General features: G+C 43.2%; 1 protein-coding gene across 4 annotated transcripts in view; it reads right to left on the bottom strand.

Annotated features, from left to right (window-relative positions):
* The window catches only part of SCARB1 (scavenger receptor class B member 1), a 71,233-nt gene extending 51,164 nt beyond the window's left edge, over nucleotides 1-20,069 (bottom strand). For 2 of the 4 annotated variants that reach the window (XM_083150700.1, XM_083150708.1), the window contains exon 1: nucleotides 19,785-20,069. In XM_083150700.1, coding sequence (XP_083006826.1) covers nucleotides 19,785-19,901 — 117 coding nt within the window. In that variant the 5' untranslated portion in view covers nucleotides 19,902-20,069. Of the gene's footprint in view, nucleotides 1-19,761 lie in introns of all 4 variants that reach the window. The other 2 variants (XM_083150713.1, XM_083150721.1) reach the window with 2 other exon arrangements.
* Nucleotides 20,070-21,111: the final 1,042 nt, after the last annotated feature.

Raw genomic sequence — 21,111 nt, 5'->3', positions numbered from 1 at the left:
GCTCTCAGGATTAAAAGGAATGATAATTTGTATACTATTGTCTAAATAATTTACTATTTTTAGGACTTAAAGGTGCGTACCCACGGTAAGATATAGCGCAAAATCTAGCACACTATCTAGCTAGTTTGGAGTAGCATGCTAGATAGTGCAGTATATCTTACCGTGTGTACGCACTATCCGACGTACAATGCGCGCTCCCGCCGGTCGTCTGGCAGGAAGCTGCTCGGGTGAGCATGCAACTCAATCTGGCTAGAAAGCATAAGATAGTATAGTGTAGTACAGCTGCGATGTCATATCGATATGATATCTTATGCACATTGTACGTTATTTTAAGCACAAATCTTATGCTTTTGACCACTGGGAAATCATATACAATATCATACGGAACATAAATCGTACCGTGGGTACGCACCTTTATGCTCTGTGCTAATTAAAGTATTGGACAAAGGTCTGCCTGTAGTCAATAACCATTTTATTAGTGATGCAAGGTGAACATCCACAAAGAACAGGTATGTCCAAACTATGGCCCTCCAGCTGTTGTGAAACTACAAGTCCCATCATGCCTTGCCACAGTTTTGCTATTAGGGAAAGCTAAAACTATGGCAACGCATGCTGGGATGTGTAGTTTCACAACAGTTGGAGGGCCACAGTTTGGACATGCCTGACAGAACTAGCAATGTAGTGTTCATTAATCCCTGTAAAAATACTCTATGTTGAGGGTATAACTCGCCAACTTTCTGAGAAACCAGGTCTGAATTAGACGCAGAGTCTGTCACCTCTGTGTACATTTTGCAGATTTACAATAGTCATTGTGAAGATCCCAGTTCTTTTATTTACATTTCACCAGAGTGTATAAAAGTAACACTTATTCTGTACTGCATCATTGGTTTGTAACTTCTCATCTTTATACTGCTGACATGAAAATAATGGTTATATATTTGCTATTGTGGCAATTACATTTTCCACCAGAATACTTCTGTATCCAATTATTCCCTTCAAAAAGAATTAAACTATAGTTACAATGATTATGTACCATCCAAGAACAGAACTACAGTTGTACAAGGCACTATTGAAAGTGCCATAGCGTCGCACAGGAAAATCCATCATTTCAGAACGCATTTGTAGTAGGCCTAGATCTTGTCTTTTGCTTCACATCATGGGCCCCATTTAACAAGATATAACCCACTTGCTAAAGGTTACGTCCTCCTTTCAGGATACAAAAACACAGTAGTGATAAACAAGCATTAAGACCGGTTTCTCCTGTAACACTTACTGTATGGCACACATAGATGGACAGAGAGTATCGATCCCCAGTGGGGACGCCCAACAAAGCCTTCCTGCCACTGCTGTGTCTCCACCGGGTGAAAGCTTGATGCCCATGTGCAAACTAGCTATTGCACATGAATTTTACAGAGCACCAGTTACTGGCACAAATATCCTGCCAGCAAAAGAGCTGAGAACGTATCTCACTGGAGGTCATGTATCGGGATGTTGGGCAGCCAGAAGACAGCAGCATCGTAAGGTCAGGATCCCAGCACCTTCTAGGTGTACCACAAAAGGATTTCAATTGGATGCTGTGTTGGCACCATGTACTTTGAAATCGATAAGTTTAGGTTGCCTGGGGACCCAAAAATATCAATTTTACCATCTCTGTCCTAGAGCCAACTATTGTGCAAATTTCAATTTTGTGCCAGTTTTTCTTCATACAAACGTTCTTTTTCCCTGTTTAATATAATAAGAAACGTAACAGAGGAAATTGTTGAATGTGGTTTTACTGAAACATTTACAGACGAGATAGAGATAGAGATATATATAAAAAAACACTACACCCTCACATAAAAACAGGTATACCTATATCAAGAATGGGCCATCAATCAATGGCTGTCATTAATCATACTTAGAATTGACCAGTCACTGGCTAAGAAACACCTTGTACAAACAGATAAAATAAAATAGTCATCCAGCAGCAGAGCTCAACAAGAAGATTTAAAACCACAAGCCAAATTGGATCATGGGTGGGAAATAGCAGCCATCAACTCAAGAGTTCCATTCCAGTCACCTAAAACAGTTTTCAGTGGGCTAATGAATGAACAAATTATAGAAACTGAACGATCAAATAACCATCCTGCCCCCTCCACCTAATACATGCGTGTATAAATATTACTAAAATAGCACTAAAGCTGGGTACACACCTAAAAATGTATCTGTGTGTAAATAAAAATTGGCAAACAGACAACGGTTATGCAGATAATTTTTTTATATCAAATTAATGTAATCAATTTGTCTGAATGACAATTGTCTGTTTTCCAGTGTTGGTGAGCAAAGGGTTGATTGTGATTTGCTTCCATACAGTACCAGATCTTTGTTCCCACCAGACAAATTGGAGAAATAGATCTATAGTTGTTCCCAGCGTTCGTTGCATAACTTATCAAGTGCATTTAAATGTTCGCCACTGCACTGAAGTCGGACAGGCACCAGCTCTCTATATCCAGCAGTGAGTTTCCCTGCTAGCAGTGCTGCTGGCTTCCGGCATGCTTCCTGGCCGTCTTAGCAACCGGGACGCTGGTTCTCCCCACATTCTGGGTTGCCTGGCTATTCTGTCTATGCTGCTACAGCCATTTTTAATGGACTACCCATCTGCTATTTCGAGCTCCCGTGATTGGATGGACTTTATTTTAAATTAGTTTAGGCCAGAGCGTCTTCGACTGTTATAGTTTGTTGGTAGTTTATTCCTGCATACTACTACTTCCTCCCTGGCTGTGGTCCGTATTTGGAAAATTCAAACCATTTGTGGAGTCGCTGCCCGTCAGTTCCTGGAATTATCCACCTGGTCTGCCTAACTTGTAAATAGCTGGCCTGCATTCTGCCAGCTCCTGCAAACCCCATAACTTCAGCCTGGAATCCTAAACTGCTGGCCTGCATCCTCCCAGCTCCTGGCACATCAGGTCAGTCTGGAATCATTATTAGTTGTTCTGATCTCTTTATTATGGTCAAGCTCAGTTATCAGGTGACCCAGGCAGAGGGGCACAACCTGCATATTGGGTGCCTCAACCCCACATCCCCTTGTGAAGTTCCCTGGTGAACACCTCCAGCATATTAGACCCCATGCTTCTGTCCTGTATCGATTCAACCACCTGATATCTGTCCCTGGTGCGCCTGTACCCACACATTTGCCAAAGAGTCAAGCAATCAAATCCTGTCCCTTACACATAACTCACCCTAAGGAGGACATCAAAATCTACGTAATTAGATATTTTAAAAAATTACTTTGGTCTCATGAGTGGCATGAAAAAAAATTCTGATATTCTAGGATGCACTGTTTAAAAAGGTTTGGGAACCACTGTTCTATGCATAAAGTGCATCAGGCCTATTATGCCTCAAGGATTCACTCAGCAGCCAGATGCATAACCAACAATTCCAGCACCCATAGGGCCTAATTGAGAGCTGTTTGCTAGGCTACGTGTAATCGCAGCTTAGCGAACAGGTAAGTACCGCCCACGACCACAAGAATCCCCTTGGTAACAACCACTCACGTGTGGCCACAAGGAGGACGACAAAAATCATTAGATGGTCACTTACCAGCGAATGATTTCTCCAGCCTTCGGTCTGAAATGCAAGTCTACTTACTTCTCAGATGGCCGCTGTACTCCAAATTCAGGGGGGCACTCAGGCCATGTGACTTCAGTCACCCACCCCAAGCAGGCATCACCACGACCGAATTAGCAGGGGAACCCCCGTTGTTTACGGGGATGCTGCTGCCCCCTTCCCGTACTGAGCAAATGGCTTGTGTGTGTGAAACATCAGGGATGGGGATGAATTTTTACCATAATGAATGGGTCCGATTCAACCCCATAGTTATTTGGGAATAGAGTCTGGCAAAGACCCTAGCGCTGCACTTGAGACACCTTGTAAAGTGTCTGATTATGTATATGACAGCTGCTGGATAAACAGGCGACTTAATATTCTAATCAGCACCAGGTTGCCTCTTCTCTTGACTTTGGCTGTAAAGCATCTCCCCTAACAGTTTCAGAATATAGCAAGTGCAAATCACCGAAAATACAAACGGAATGACAACACCATTTACAAAAAAGATCATTCACCTTTATGGGAGAAGGATAAACAGGTTACATGTAGGCCTACACGTCAGCCAATCACCATGGCAGACGTGATCTATACTATTATTTTGCATTTCCTCTAATGTGTACAGATCAAAACATGGAGTTTTCAGGAATATTCCAACTAGTTTTCTAGGCTGATGTTATAAGACCATGGTTGAGATTTTAAGGATCAACTAAATCTAACAATAACTTTCATTCAGGACAACTTCCTGCAAATCCATATAAAGAATTAGGCACATGGTACAGCTCATAATAACTGGATGTAATATGCGTACAGTCATGCCTTTAAGTCAATTGAGGGCAGGCATTTTATAATACAGATTTAAATACCAAAAAAATTTAAATTAACAAACAATGCATGTATTTGCCACCAGTCCTGTAGAGCTGATTAACGGTTATACAAAGCATTTGCCTAGGAAATGCTTAAATTTGTTGAGAGAGAGAGAGAGAGAGAGAGAGAGAGAGAGAGAGAGAGAGAGAGAGAGAGAGAGAGAGAGAGAGAGAGAGAGAGAGAGAGAGAGAGAGAGAGAGAGAGAGAGAGAGAGAGAGAGAGAGAGAGAGAGAGAGAGAGAGAGAGAGAGAGAGAGAGAGAGAGAGAGAGAGAGATGACAGTTCAGCAACAATGAAGATTTCTATAAGCAAATATAAAGGATAACCTATGAGACTATAATTGGATCTGACAAGAGAACACCAACAGATGTAGGTCACACAGTATCCTCAAAGGCGGCTGGCACAAAAACAGAAAGAAGGGGTGGGCAGAAATCTACCCAGTGATTATGCCACACAGCATGGTACTATATTTAAAAAAGCAACTCTTCTCTCAGGGAAAACAAAAGCCTGTGCAACATTAAGAGCAGACAGTTATATTAACAACTGATGAGATGGGATTTTATTGAGGAGATTAAGGCTACTATTACCCTGTATTACAGACAGGCTTCCAAACAATGAATTTTAACAAGGGTTTCTGTAAATGAGTAAACCTTAGTACTTCTGTCTACAGATACAGAAGGCAGAGTGTCAACAACAGAAGCAGATTTGAATCATGTGCATACTAAGTTTTGCATGACACATTATACAGTCAGCACACAGAGTATGGCATTGTCAAGCCAGAACTGCAGTTGCAACATGGATGGACTTATGCTGGTTACACAGCAGAACGATTTTGTCTCAATTTCCCTGATTTCGACGTGTCATACAACCGATTGGATGTAAAAAAGTGCAAAATCGTACCGGTTTTCAGTATAATACCAATCTGCGCCCCCGGCGGTTGTATGTCGGATTGGAGATTTTACCTGCTGCACTAAAGATTTGTAATCTACCTTGAATTGGGTGCAGATAGTGGACTCCAATCAATCATGCAACCATCATACAATGTCAAGGAAATAGTTTCAGGATCGTCGCACGATTACAGTTGTTCTGGTGTGTTACCTTACATAACCTTAGCAAACAACCTAGAACACACATCACTGAATGGGGATATTGACAGCTATAAAAGAGAAATCTAAAAACAGAACACAGACAAATGGCACAGAGAAAGAAACTTCACCTACTATACCAGGCATTCCCCACCATGGTCCACAAGGCACACCAACAGTGCAGGTTTTAGTGATATCCAGGCTTCAGCACAGATGGATCATAATCACTCAGGTACTAATTAAGTCACCTGTGCTCAAGCCTGGATATCACTAAAACCTTTACGGTTGGTGTGCCTTGAGGACCGTGGTTGGGAATGCCTGCACTATACAGTACATAAAAATGTACAGCCAGAGCCTTGTTATAACTCTATGGGGCCTTATGCAACACCGGGCCTAATTTAGCGTCAGTTGTAGTTTTGCGAATCGGTACTTATGTAGTATCTGGGCTGCCGATTTTTTGATTGTATGCCTTAAGTTAAGGCATACAATCAGATGCGATGCGATATCGCATACGATGCGATGCGATGCGATGACCCGATTTTTCCATAGGATTCAATGTTAAAATGGACTGAGTCCATTTTAACATGAAATTCAATGGGAAAAAGGGGTCCTTTTCATACCCCTACTATCCAAGTGGGCATGGAGTTGGATATAAACCTGTGGCGAGCGTAGCGAGCCACCGAGCCCGAAGCGTGGCGAGCGAAGCGAGCCCCGCGAGGGGACGGTATTCTGTGTCCCCTCGCGGGGCTCGCTACGCTCGCCACGCTTCGGGCTCGGTGGCTCGCTACGCTCGCCACAGGTTTATATCCAACTCCATGCCCACTTGGATAGTAGGGGTATGAAAAGGACCCCTTTTTCCCATTGAATTCCATGTTAAAATGGACTCAGTCCATTTTAACATTGAATCCTATGGAAAAATCGGGTCCATCGCATCGCATCGCATGCGATTTGGTCGGGTGCGATGCGATGGACCCGATTTCAAAATCGGCAGCCCAGTTACTACATAAGTACCTGCGAATCTTTGCAAAACTACAGCTTGCGGCGGTAGCATGTGGGAGGCCAGCCAGCAAAGGGCAAGGCCTCCTGCAAGCCATGTCCGCTCAGTGATTTAATCACAAAATTTGCAGACTGAATTGCTACTATGAGAGTGTTTCACAATACAGTAGCTACAAACCAAGCGCAGGGTCGCCATCTTTTGGGTTGCAGCAGCTGCATGTGACATCCCACTTGCATTGTACAGAACTAGCAACAATGCTTAATAGTGTTCACTCTAGGTTTTTGTGCAGACAGGGCGCCGGGGGAAGTCATTAAAGGGGGCGGTGCCCCGCCACCACCTTCACCAAAGGGGGAGGGCCTTGCCGAGGGAGCGCCGGGCATCGCAGTCTATGGTGGTGCTGGGCTTCCCTGTACGGTGTGTCAGGGCAGACACCAGGATGTTTCAGCGGGGCGCTGCTAGAGGGGCAGGGTGCATTTTGCCTTTTTTTTAAAAAATTAAAAATAATCGGGCAGGGCGCAGCGCCCCACTAAAATAGCCTAGCAGGAACACTAATTGTCATCCCTTAGACTGCAGTTGCATTTTTTCTCAATGCACTGTCATTTTCACACTATTAACGATTCTTAGCAATTTGCATTCCAAACTGATTATTATTGTTTATTTATATGGTGCCACAAGGGTTCCGCAGTACCTGACAATACATAGATGAGCAGCAAGGAAAATAGTGATTTACAGCACAAATGCAAGTTAGGACAAGTATATGGTAAATAAGACAGTTGCAGCAGTGGACACTGAGGCAATTATGGCAGTATGACACATCAGTGGCAAAGATCTAATCTTAGAAAAGTACATGAGGAGAGAGGGCCCTGCTCATTAGAGCTTACATTCTAAAGGGAAGGGGCAGACAAACTGGGGTGACCGAGCAGGGATAAGCAAGAATTAGGGCCTTTTTTTCATTATTTTTAAGACCACTGACAAAAAAAAAAACACACCACGGACTTATTGCACCCGACTGTCTGGGGCTTTTTTTTGCATATGCATGACCTTGCACTTCAATACAATAGAGTCAATCAAGAGAAAACAAAAATATTTTAATTACAAATTTTAGATGCTATGGGGAAGACGTATGAAGCAGTGAAAGGAGCAGAGAAGTGAGCTGATGTAAAATTTGCCAAGGCAACCTATACTTTTAGTGAATGCACTTTATAAAAGGTTACCTTAAAGCTGATTTTGTTACCATGAGCAACATCGCCACACATCTCACCCCATAACTGTTAGGCTGTGTACACACCGGGCAATTCAGTGCACCAGAAATATCGTTAACCATATCGGCGGTGCCAAAGGAGAAATATGATCGCACTAAAACACAAGGATATAGTTAACGATATCATTTAGAGACAGAGTCAAATTGAGCAGCATGTACAGAGGGCAGGGAGGGTAGAGGTGGTTGTGGGAGTAGTCATTAACAATCTGTGGGAGTAGGCATCATTCGTAGTGATATTTTTTAACAATATCGCTCAGAAGGGCCAAAATCAGCTAGGTCGCTTAATATATTGCCAAATGCGTACGCACCTTTAGAATGTTATAGTTTCACATTTTTTATTGAAAAAAATAAAACAGCAGTATAGTCCCTGTACTTCCTTATACAGCAAGATAATTTTTGAATGCTTAGCTTCCAGCAGAATTACATTCTTTGTGTATTCTACAAATAATGTAGCCTTCGGATCATAGTACAGGTTTGCAGGCTCCTACTAGTCCCTACTAACTGTAGTCATTTCCACTTTTCCCAGGCTCAATAGAGAGCATAAAACACAAGTGAAATACAGGGTGCGGTTATTAATTATTTTCTAGGAACTAGATTTTGTCCAGGAAGTTGCTCTCAGTCAGCTGACTAAAGGGCCAAATCCATGTAACAAGCAAATTCATAATGCTGCATGCACCAGATTGATAGCAAATTGATGTTGTGTGACAGGAAGCTCATCACCCTCCCTTCAGTGTAGTACCACAAAGTAGTTTTTAGTAAATCACGATGTTAGTTAAAATAGTTGCAGGGTCAAATACAATTTTAACTTGCAAAGTTAATCATCCATAAGTGTTTCAGACATCTTAAGCTCAGCAGCAGTGAACAACTAGATCTGTGTCCAATTTGACAATAGAATGCAGCCGACTCATGACTGCATACAAAGATGGCCGTCAACCAACACTATTTTCCCAATACTGCCAGGAAACACGCACTCACCTCTCAGAAGATGTTTAGATACTGGAGTTGGTGTTGGTACAGGGCCTGCCATATTCTATAATGGGAAACATGATCAAGTTATGGGGAACACTTTAAACTGCAATGCAAAAAAAAAATAGCAAGTGGTGCAGCCTAGGGTCAATGACCAGGCTGGTTGGCCGATAACTATATTTCTATACATGAGCTACTGTCCAGCAATGCAAACTTTTCACCTGTTTTCCAGTTTTTTTTCGGTCTACTCCTTACAACATTTGATAAAGGCTTCCTGACCCGGTTGCTCAGAGGATGACCAATCAGCACATGTATGGGGACCATAAGCCAGTTATTAATTAATTAGCACTGGTTCTATATAGAGAATTTAACCCTTTGAGTTCCAATATGGTCTAAAAATGCCAGAGACTGTTCTTTTTAAGGGGGCGATATTTAACTAAATATTAATCCAGCGGTTCTCAAACTGTGTCCTGACCCCAAAGTGGGTCCCGGTCCTCTCAGCATAGGCTCGAGACTTAATGTTGCTGACCATCATGCTTATAACTTTTCTAATCTGTCATTGATTTAAGGAATCTGTTACTTCAGACTTCTCACATCACTTTTTTCCTCCACAATGCTGCCATGTATGTGCTCTCTGCTGACTACACATGTGATGTGATGACCTTCTGCAGTAACTTGCTGGGGTCCTGTAATTATTTTTATTGTCTGATGGGGTCCCAGAGCAAAATATGAGGACCCCTGCATTAATCCATTGATTTGGCTGTATTTGTATTTATACTAAAAGAACAGTACTGTAGCTGTGAGTGCTGCTGGAATTTGGCGGATATTTTGAGGACCTCTCACAGCAACATTGCCACTCAAAGGGTTAAATAGTAATTGTAATCTGATCAATTGCCTTCACTTTTCAAAACTAGGTAGACTCCCGCATCATATATATCATATATATTATATATATATATATATATATATATATATATATATATATATATATATATATATATATATATATATATATATATATATATATATATATATATATATATATATATATAACCTCCAGATTTTTCTGTCGCTCACTGCTGTGACTTCATGTGAATGGAAGGGGTTGTGCATGTGCTGACAAGTGCAATGGCTGGGAGCATCAAGACAGAAGCAGTGGGTGGAATTTATTCTAAAAGAAAAAAAAAAAAAACAGAAGAATGCTGAAAAATTCTTGTCATAAAAAAAAAAAAAAAAGGGGAACATTATTTTGCACAGCTTTTCTAGCCGAATTGACATACGGATATAGTCTATAGCTGCATAAAACCTTTTTTCCAGTTTAAGTTGTCATATCTGATGAGACTGCTTAGCTTATTTATCTTTGGTATGTAGAAAATACATTGACAGGTATTCAATGCCGGTGCGAGCGGCCGGCGAGGGGGTTAAACTGGGAGGATCACAGAAAACCAGTGATCCTCGCAGTTTAACCCCCGCGCCAGCCGCTCGCACTATGCAACGTACCGGGGGAATCCTCGCCGTCACAGAACGGCGAGGATTCCCCTAAACTGCGAGAGCCGCGGCTAGTGCAGCAAACTCGCTGTAATTAGCCTCGGCTCTCGCAGTTTTTGGAGGCACATTCGCAAATTCCCCCTCGCTCAAAAAACAGAGCGAGGGGGAATTTGCGAATGAGGGGGGTCAGTTGAATACTGACAGGGTGAGCAGTGACTGCGAGCAAAAAGTCCTGCTCGCAGTCACCGCTCGCCCATGGCATTGAATATATGCCATTGTCATAGGTTGCTAATAATTACAATCCAGACAAAACCACAGATATACAGAACTAGAAATTTTCCCAGAAGATGTGAAGAATGATAAAATGTAGCAAGCCACATACTGCTTTGAAGTATCTCATGGGTAGCAGATGCATTACAAGACCTGACTAAATTAAAAACTCAAACCTGTTTGTGTAGTTATGTAAAATTCCAGTGACGTTACATCTCACCACCATGGTCTGATCACCAATAAAGGGTGTTTCCAGAGTAGAAGATGCACTCATTATCCATCACACTGCTTTCATTCACTATCTTCAACTCTCAATACAAACCATGCAGTACAGGTGGTTACAGCCACACACAGCACCTGTGGCCGATTGTCATGTTTGACAGAGAAATCAGTTTGCTCTCTTCCACCAAGATCTGAACTCTTGTTTACAAACCTTAATTGTAACCCACCAATATACCTTATTTTTATGGATAATATGTCATTGTTGGATATAGAATACAGAGAACAGTAGTTCTTACTGTCAAATTGTCTTGCAATTGAAACTCATAGTTCCTTTAAACAGTGGAGCAATTGGCAGTATTCAATGTAGAAAATTCTCTGTGCATGGCGAGAGATTTTTTCTCTCGCCATACACTCGCCGTGTTCCGGAGCCTCCTGCTCCCACTATTCAACGTATTTAAGACTCGCCGCCACTCGCGGCGAGTCTTAACCCCTGCAGCGGACGAGCGTCCGCGGCAGGGAGCTGACAGGGAGCCGTGGGACGGTGGCATCCAGGGAGATTAAAGTCTCCCTGGATGCCCCAGAACATATGTGGAGGGTAGGGGGCCCCCCCGGGACCCAGGCAGCACAGGCTGCCCCCCCTATAGCCAGCGGGGGACCCAGTATTCACTGCACCCGAACGTGCATATTAACTATCGGGTGCAGTGAATATATGAATATCTAATGAGCGGCTCGAGCGCTCAGGCCCCCTGCTGGCTGCACTGTGTAAAAAAAATGAAAAAAAAAAAATGTAAAATTTTTTTTTTTTTTTATTAAATATATATTCATGTGCTATAAGCACATGAATAAAAATAACATGCCCCTTCACAGAAAAAAAAACCTGATTTTTTTACACCAAAATTAAAAAAAAAAACCCTTTTAGATTAAAAGTTCACATTCCAGCTCTCCATCAAAAGATGGAGAATTTCTACACGGAGAGAGACGGCGAATATTTCACATTGAATAGGGTGGTTCACTTTTGGAGAGCAAAATGCTCCGTCCAGGGCAGAAAAAGCAAAAATTCTCCATAAAACACGGAGAATTTTTCTCATTGAATACTGCCCATAGTTCCTTTAAACAGTGGAGAAGTGGAAATGTGTAGCAGTTATCCATAGCAATCCTATTTTAGCTAGTATTTATCAACTCATACTATAAAGACAGTGAAACACCGATTGGTTGCGATGGGCTATTTCTTTGCTTCTGTACCTTGTTGTCTACGAGTCAGTCTACAGTTCTTCCAGTTGTTGTGCTGGCCAAACACTAGAAGGAATAGGTGCAAGTCAGTGCTTTGGCCCCCAGGACTGTATTATGGATGGTAATGAAGTGTTCATTCTAGAACCCTGCATCTTTCAAAACCCGTGCATTCCTCTTCCCTGCCTGGAGTGTCGCTCTCTGCTGTGTGGCTTCTAGCATAGTGTGGTCTGTATTCCAGCACTGATATGCAGACCAGTCCTGTGCTAGAAGCAGCACAGCAGAGAGTGACACTAGGCAAGGCAGTGGCGAATTTCCATTAGGCACGGGTCTATGGGCAGCAATTGTTTGGGGGGCGGCACTTAAATGCTTGCGGTGGTATTTTCAGCTTGCAATGTACCAGCTACAAAATATACCAGTGTACCAACTACAAAATATTTCCGTTGTACCATCTTCAATAGAGTGTAAACTGGAAGGACATTAACACACTGCCCCTGTAAGCGGTCCTACATAATTAAAAACAAACCATTCATAGCGAGAGGCTTTTTTAAATAATTCTATTAAATTGGCAAACTCAAATGAGGACTTACAGCCAATCAATAAAAATTGGGGCAGCCATTACGGTTGTGCCTAGTGGCACCCTCCCCCATAAATTCGCCCCTGAGGCAGGGAAGTAGAACTGCACAGGTTTTGAAATATGTAAGGTGCTAAAATGAAAACTAGTCATGTAAAATCTACAGAGCCAGTGTAATTTTGTATTTGTTTAGGGATTGCGTGGGGAGCAGAACTGCAGGTACTCCAAATGTGTTGCAGTTTTTTTTTTTTTTACCTAGCTTGGCACGCACAGTCTATGTTCTGTCCTCCATGTACATGGGCACTAACGTGATGAAAACATTTTTAGTGCATAGTGTATCCTTTTGTATTACTGGTTTTCATTTCATCTTTACAACTGTACCTTTTGGGACAGCCTGGATTTCTCTTTGTTTCTTCCATACCATTTGGTTTGTCCATGTGCACAGTTACTTGCTTTTTGCTTTATTCAAAAATGTTATGTGGTTACTGAGCAATTTTTAAGAGTGTCTGCTTTCATAATGAGATGGTATGCAAGAAGTATAGTAAATCACAAATGGATGGAGACCAGTGTTCCCTCTAAGCCAGGCATGTCCAACGTTGGCCCTCCAGATGTTATGAAACTACACATCCCAGCATGCTTTGCAATAGTTTTAGCATTCTCTAATAGCAAAACTGTGGCAAAGCATGCTGGGATGTGTAGTTTCACAACATCTGGAGGGCCAACGTTGGACATGCCTGCTCTAAGCTGTGCGCACACAACTCGACGAGCGTGCACACAGACATTACAACTGAGCACACAAAGCAGCGGTGGTCCATTTTTGCAGTTGTGGACTCAATGTGTGTTTCACCCATTAACTACATTGTGTGCTGTGTTTTTAATGTTTAAATGTTTAATATCATTTTGAAGTAAAGTTAACACAAATGCTGAACGTCATTTTCCAGTTATTTATAAGTGACGCACAAAAATTAAAATTTCCTTCCAAAGTTGCAGTCAAAATCTTTTGCTGCACACAGCCTTCGTAAAATTAGAGGGAACATTGATGGAGACTGTAGATGAGTTTCTGTTGAAGCTCTCAAAGGAACATCTTGGTAAAAGATGGACATCAACTGTTTAAACCTGGAGTGGGGAACCTTCAGCTATTGTTGAACTACACATCCCAGCATGCCCTGCAACAGTGTTAGTATGGTCAAATAGCAAACTGTATCAGGGCATGCTGGGATGTGTAGTTCAACAGCTGGAGGGCAGAAGGTTTCCCATCCCTGGTTTAAACCATTCATGGTGGAGATGCAATACCTTGCTAAAGTCGATGGCACAGAGCCCCCAAAGTGTTGGGTTTTCTTTATCCATATTGCTGGGACAAACCACAGCCTCTCCTGATTGGCCTATTGAGTAATAAAGGAGGGATGACAATCGCTGAGCAAAATAGACTGTACCCCAACTATGGTTTCAGACCATTGATGGTTAATCAACTGTTGGCCATTCCTATACATCCTCCCACCAGTGTCTGGTCAGACTAAATAGTTTTCAGAATGCATAGTGACCTTAAACTAGGGGTGCAACACATTCAGGTCAATGAACTACAGAAAAATTGCCATACAACATTTTCAGGTCCCAGAAGTCCAATTACACAAATAATTTGGCAGGCTAGGCTATGTTGAACTACTTCTCTAAAAAGTACAAAAAGTCACAAGGATGGTATTCTGGCATTTATCCAATTACATGCCACCTTCACTCTACACCTATAATAGCAGCCATCTGAAATGCTAGCAGTGTCTTTAGTACCCCATACACTTTCTAAACATAGGCCCTTCTGAGCAATTTAATTTGTAATATCAGCCAGTGTGTACACTCTATCATTAACCGTACGTGCTCGTTAAACACGGTCTTCTGTCATCGTACATGCAGCCAAATTTAGACTACAAACATTAACAACTGCATGTTCGAAGGGAAGACAAATGTGGCAGGGCATGCGGAGAGGTGTATCCAAAGGCCATGTTAAACAAAACAGACATTGACATGGGCACTGGGGTAGCAAGACCCATATTTGTTCATGTTAACAGAATGCTCAACTGTCTGTAGGGTTCCCAATGCATAAAAATGGTCTCAGAATATGACTTTTTGGGACCACTGAGGAAGAAAAGTTTTGCAACTAAATTTGAGTTAAATGATATAATGCATGAAGTGTATTCAGATGACTTAAGGGTCACTACACTATATTCCTTCATTAGGCTAGTTACATAGGGATCATATGACCCAACCATTCCCCATTTTATGGGATATACTGAATTTACAACAGATCACATGAAAGCATACCATTCTCATTTCGAATGTGCACAGAAAGGTGGAAAGCTCTGCCACCTACATCATTTTATAACAGGCAAACAAAATGGGTTTTGAAAACATTTCCTCATTGTGATAGTATGTGAGTATTTTGGTTTCATTATACTAGTTCTTTTTCAAACAGCATTTTTCATTTTTATATAACTTGCACAAGGGAACCCACTAAAGATGTACCCAACATAACAAAATTCACGTAGGGGGCAATGATCAAATCATTGATATATAGATACAGATAAAGTGGAGAGAAACAAAGCACTAACCAATCTGCTCATACTCATTTTGTAACACTTTCACATTAAACTAGGTCACCCATTATACAGACAGGGTAACCCAGGTTTAAACCTTCTTATGACCTAGGTCAAATTGAGGTTTGGTCACCCAGGTTATAAGGTCTGGTGCTTTCACTAAGCACCTTAACCCAGGTCGACCCAGCAACAACCCGGGTTTGGAGGTGCTACCATGTCGAGACTTAATGCCACGCAGAAAATATAAAAAAATAAAATAAAAAAAAAGGTACTTGTTTCCTAGCACGGCCACAAATCTTATGGATCGTGTACCTTTAGTTAAGGTACACGATCCATAAGATGGACCCGATTTCCTTTGAAATCAGGTCCATTTGGCCGGCTAGGATAAAATATCGGGGGCATCGTGTCGGTCGGGACCGTTAACAATGGTCCCGACGCGATGCCCGCGATTTTCCCATAGGCTTCAATGTTAAAAAATATTTTAACATTGAAATCGTGTCGGGAAAGGTAAAATATCGGGGGCATCGCGTCGGTCGGGACCATTAACATAGGTCCCGACGCGATGCCCCCGATTTTTACATAGGCTTCAATGTTAAAAGATTTTTTAACATTGAAATCTTGAAAAAATGTGAAAAATGTGAAATGGGCCAATATGACCCATTTCACATTTTAGATGTCCCCGTCGTCACCCCACGATAGACGCCAACCCGAAGCGTGGCGAGCGCAGCGAGCCCCGCGAGGGGACGCGGATACCTTCACAGTTATACGCGTCCCCTCGCGGGCTTCACAGGTGTCCGTGGCGACGCGGACACCTGTGAAGTCCGCGAAGGGACGCGTTTACCTGTGAAGGTATCCGCGTGCGCTCGCCACACTATTCTATTCTCAACTCCACTCCGACGTGGATAGTAGGGGAATGAAAAGGTCGGAGGACGCGCACCGCCGCCCCTCGCGGGCTCGCTGCGCTCGCCACGCTTCGGGTTGGCGTCTATCGTGGGGTGTACGCCGTGACATTTGGGGGGGTTGGGAATATTTTACATTGAATCCAATGTAAAATCGGGTCCCAGGGACCCGATTTACATTTAATTAAAAAAAAAAAAAAAATCGGGTCCAAAATCGGTCGGTCGCATTGCATGCGACCAAATCGCATGCGATGCGATCGACCCGATTTTTCCGACACGACCACCCCGATGTAAATCGGTGTGGCCGTGCTAGGAAACAAGTACCAAAAAAAAACACAAAATCTACGAACTTAAGTTAGTTACATGCTTGAGTGACAGGCATTCATCCTGACATCAGTGAATGGCCATCAGCAGTGATTGCACGTACACACTGGAACTAGGTTAATGAAGGATCATACCACGCGGGATTTTTGGCCAGGTTTACCCGGGATTTTCAACCCAGGTCACTCCCTGGAATTTAATAACAGACCCCCTTTCACACCACCTCAAATCCGGGAAAAACCCGGGTATACCCCTTTCACACATAAGCTAGGCTTTTCATGCATTTCAGTCTTTCATCATTAAAATGGGACACTTTGCTGGCTCACAAGAATGACCTGTGAGCCTGTGATTTGATCTCCTCTTCTCCACGCACAAGTAACAGCTCCCTGACCTCCTCTTCCTTCCATGCCACCTGACTTCCCACAGGACTCTGCACTCTGTTGCTGAAAAGGAACAACATGCAGCCACTGCCTCTGCAAGCGCCTCCGCGCATGTTCCTGAGGTGTCTTCCTCTGCTGCAGCTGATGACCTCATCAGAAGACGCCTCGGCATCACATGTTTAAAACTGAAAAACCCAGGTAATACCATTCAGACATAAGCCGGGTATTATACAGAGGAGTAAAATACCGGGAAAAACCCTGGTCAATTGCAGGTGCTCAGTATCCGGGAGTGAAATCCCGGGTATACCCTTTCAGACATACGCTAGTCCCGGGTTTGGGCGCGTTCATGTGAAAAAAAACATGATTTTCGCGTATGTCTGAAAGGGGTATTTGTGTTTGACCACTAAATTCTTCTAAGATTTTATCCATTAGCAAAGCAAACCATGCTAAATACTTGGTGGACTCCTAATTGCACTAAAAGAAACGGTGTTCGACAAAAACAATGTATAACATTCATAAAGATCACAAAGCTGAAATTTAAGAACAATGTTCCATGCAACACAAAGGGGTATATTGAATGCCACCTGGCGAGCTGCGTTGGTGAGAAGTGCTGATTGCTCACTGTCACAGCTCACGGGTCAGAATTCAACTGAGCCCTGTAACCGCCGTTTCCACCTCGCTGGGTTTTTACAGCGAGGTGAAAATGGTGGGTGGCTGCCAAAACGGCGAGGCTAAATGCAGCAGGCTTCCTGCATTAGCTGCGAACCTAGCCATTCCAGGGAATCCTCACCGTCTTCTGACAGCGAGGATTCCCCTGGTATGTCGAATAGAGCGAGCGATCCCCCCCCCCCTGTATTTAGCACTGCATTTAGCCAGCTTCCCCCTTCCCTAAGAAACCTGCCTGAATCTTCTGCAATGTCACAAGATGGTCAGTGTCCCTGGCAGAGGTCTCAGGAAACAACAGCTCGGTCAGAGGGCTGGCGGCTGTCACTCTTCACTGAAAGGGCGCAGGCACGCGGCATCAGGAAATACACAATGCGCATGTCCGCGCACAGTCCTACCCACCCTAGCCACTGCACATCCACCTCCGCCACGTCCCACATGCAAAGGGGACTAGCAGAAGTTTTTTTTTTTTAAACACAGCAATGACAGGCTGCGTGCCACTCAAAGCAACTCAGCGGGCCACAGGTTGAAGACCCCTGCTCTAGTGTGTATGGGGCTGAAGTGTCTATTTTCTGTATGTATGGGACAGATCACATTCATAAAAACTCCATGGATATAAAATAGGTAGTATATTTTAGAAATGCCACTAGTCCCATTGTAGAATACTAGTCTCATTTTATTTTAGCATCACTCCCACAGTGGAATCTTACGGAGGACAGAAAAAAGCCATATTACACTTTTAAAAGAAAAAGGTGAAAAAAAAATCTGCGGATCTGAAGACTTCCCACTTGCACAAATCGAGTCTACGAAAAACATAAGAAATGCTTTTTTGATTTGCCAGGTGATCTGCAGATCCTCCAAGACGAGGCTGGAAAAAATTACAGCTCTGGTAAATTATACCCTTATATACAATAAAGGAGACAAGTAGGACAAGTACAGCAGAAAGCAGACCAAAAATAAAATCCCACCACACAGTGAAAAAAAAAAAAAAAAACACTGCAGCATGCCAGATTTGTAGTAGCATACAACAGTACACTGTGAAAACTGGAATAAACATGGCTATAGAAAGCTCAGCCAGTTTCATGTACGTCGTTCCAAAATACATGGAAACTGAATGAAAGCGCACTAATGGTGTATTTTTTTTGTTTCTCAAAGAGCCAAATCTTGTGCCGAGAATGTCCAAGATTTGTTTTAGGCGTGTACACACTCATCTTGAAATTGGCAAACACTTAAACCAGGGGTTCCCAATCTTTTTTGAATCACGGCACCCTAGAGCATCAGAATTTTTTCGCAGCACCCCTACTCCAAAAAAATTATAATTAGATTGTGTTTATTTGCGATTCTTAGGGTCAGTTATGTGGTAAAGGGCAGGATTTGCTTCTGATTGTACACATTTTATGATTGTCAGCCACCAGCACTGGTTTTGCTCAAAAATAACTAACCATTAATAATTTGGGTTGGTCCTGGACTACCAACCCAGGGCACCCCTGCAGTGTTCCCTCTAAGCTGTGCGCACACACCTTGAAGAGCATGCGCACAGACATTACAACTGAGCGCACAAAGCAGCAATGGTCCCTTTTTGCAGTTGTGGACTCAATTAATGTGTGTTTCACCCATTAACTACATTGTGTACTGTATTTTGAATGTTTAAATGTTTAATATAATTTTGAAGTAAAGTTAACACAAATGCTGAACGTCATTTTACAGTTATATATAAGTGACGCACAAAAATGTAAATTTCATTCCAAAGTTGCACAACCAAAAACTTTAGCCGCACACAGCCTTTGTAAAATTAGAGGGAACATTGCACCCCTGTATGTGTCCTGAGGCACCCCTGGGAGCCACGGCACACAGTTTGGGAACCACTGACAAACTATTTGACACCACATAGAAAAAAAAAGGGGGGGAAACATAAAAAGTAATATAAGTAGGCAGACGTGATTACTAAATGACACATTGAAATGCTGTTCAATGTACAGAATTACCTAAGCTCAAGGATAGAGCTAAAGCTGGAGAAAAAAAAATCGTAAAACTACATAAAACAATAAAAAATGCCTACTTCATCTACAAGTAGCAACTGAATGAAAGGTGAGGCGCATGAAGGAACTACTTGTCCCTGTATAAATAATTCAGGTGAAGTGTACAGCTGGCATGTGCTTATGGACAGGACAGAGTCCTGGGAGGGAAACGCAATGATCACAGTCAGTCCCTGGAGAAAATGGGGACGTGTAGCCGGACACAGGAACATATAGCTGGGTGTGCAGTCAGTGCTTGTGGCTCGGATGTGATAGATTTGGGATTTAACCAGTCATGTGACCCCAAGCATCCTTCAGTAGATAGATCAGACCACTGTGCATGCTACTACCACTACTTACCCCTACGCCTACAGTGCGCCTACCTTCTCCACTTGTTGCTGCATGATAACGGGCACCAGAAACACCAGCACTGCCCCGAAAGTGACCAGCAGCAGGCCGACCACCCCCAGCGCTATGGACTTCTTATTGCTGGCTGTCATGGCTCAGGCAGGCAGCGGCGTAAACACAAGGTGGACTGGAAGCCGGTGTCCCACTCAGCTTCTCTTCCAGCAACACGGGAGACATCCTCTCACTGTGTTTTATTGCACTGGGAAGGCATAGGACCGCCCTGAGCACGCTTACTCAAACTCACACCACTCTCCAGCGCTGCACTGGGTTTGGGAAGGCCCCACCTGGAGGAGGAGGCTGGAGCTCGGGCCGGCCCCGCTGCTATCCGCCCGTCCGTCCCTCAAGTCACACACATGACATAACATAAGTGTATCATGTCACCGACCATCCAGTGTCATCATGTGAGTGTTGAAGTCACATCTGCTATTAGTCCCCGAGCTACAGCAGTGACGTGTCAAACTCTCTGTAGACGGGTATCCCGAGTGTTACTAGCATGCATAGTATTTATACCATATAATAATATCACAAGCCTGTATATCAGTAACTGGAAGCATGCTTCACATTTCCTACAAAAAAAGAAATAAGGATAACTTCCAATGACATTCTCTGTTCAACCTCTACATTGTGCCCACTTGGTGCTGATTTGTTCTGCTTCTGTCAATACAATTATATTCTAAAAAAATCATATAATACATAGTAACAATGGGCGGGATGCTCTAAACCAGAAATGTGCTAAAAACACTGTTATAGGGTTTTTTACCGCATTTCTGTATTCTCTAACCCCCCTCCGCAGTGTCAGTGCTGGAATTTGGAATTTATTGTATATATATTAGCGCAATCTTCCCATTTTTCCTCTTGGATAATATACATGCTGCGGAGGGAATCGCCAGCAAAAGCTGGTGATTCCCTGCAGAAGCCTATAGGATTCCCTTAATGATCAAGGGGGAGATTCTCTAAACTAAAAATGTGGTAAAAACCCCAGTTATTGGGGTTTTTACAGCATTTTGGGATGCTCTAAGCCCGGTGGGGGGGCATCGCCAGAAAAATATGGCCGCCCCGCACCGTCCCACCGCCGACCCCCCTTACCTGTGTCTGGGCAGCACAGAGCTGTGCTGCCCGAACCTGTGAACTCCTCCTCCCTGCACTATGATCCTCTTCCGGGTGCAGGGAAGAGGAGACCCCGGCGCAGCAGCAGCAGTGCCGGGTAAGGGAGGAAGGGTAGAGCTGCCTGCTGACTCACCGCAAAGGACAGCTCTTACCGTAAGAGCTGTCCTTTGCCATAATTATCGCATAGTGCATATG

The sequence above is a fragment of the Crinia signifera genome, chromosome 1 (genome assembly GCF_055691185.1).
Source record: "Crinia signifera chromosome 1, ASM5569118v1, whole genome shotgun sequence".
In the NCBI taxonomy this organism is placed as follows: Eukaryota; Metazoa; Chordata; class Amphibia; order Anura; family Myobatrachidae; genus Crinia; species Crinia signifera.
The sequence above is the reverse complement of the archived record's forward strand: the minus strand, read 5'-3'. Positions and strand labels throughout refer to the sequence as shown.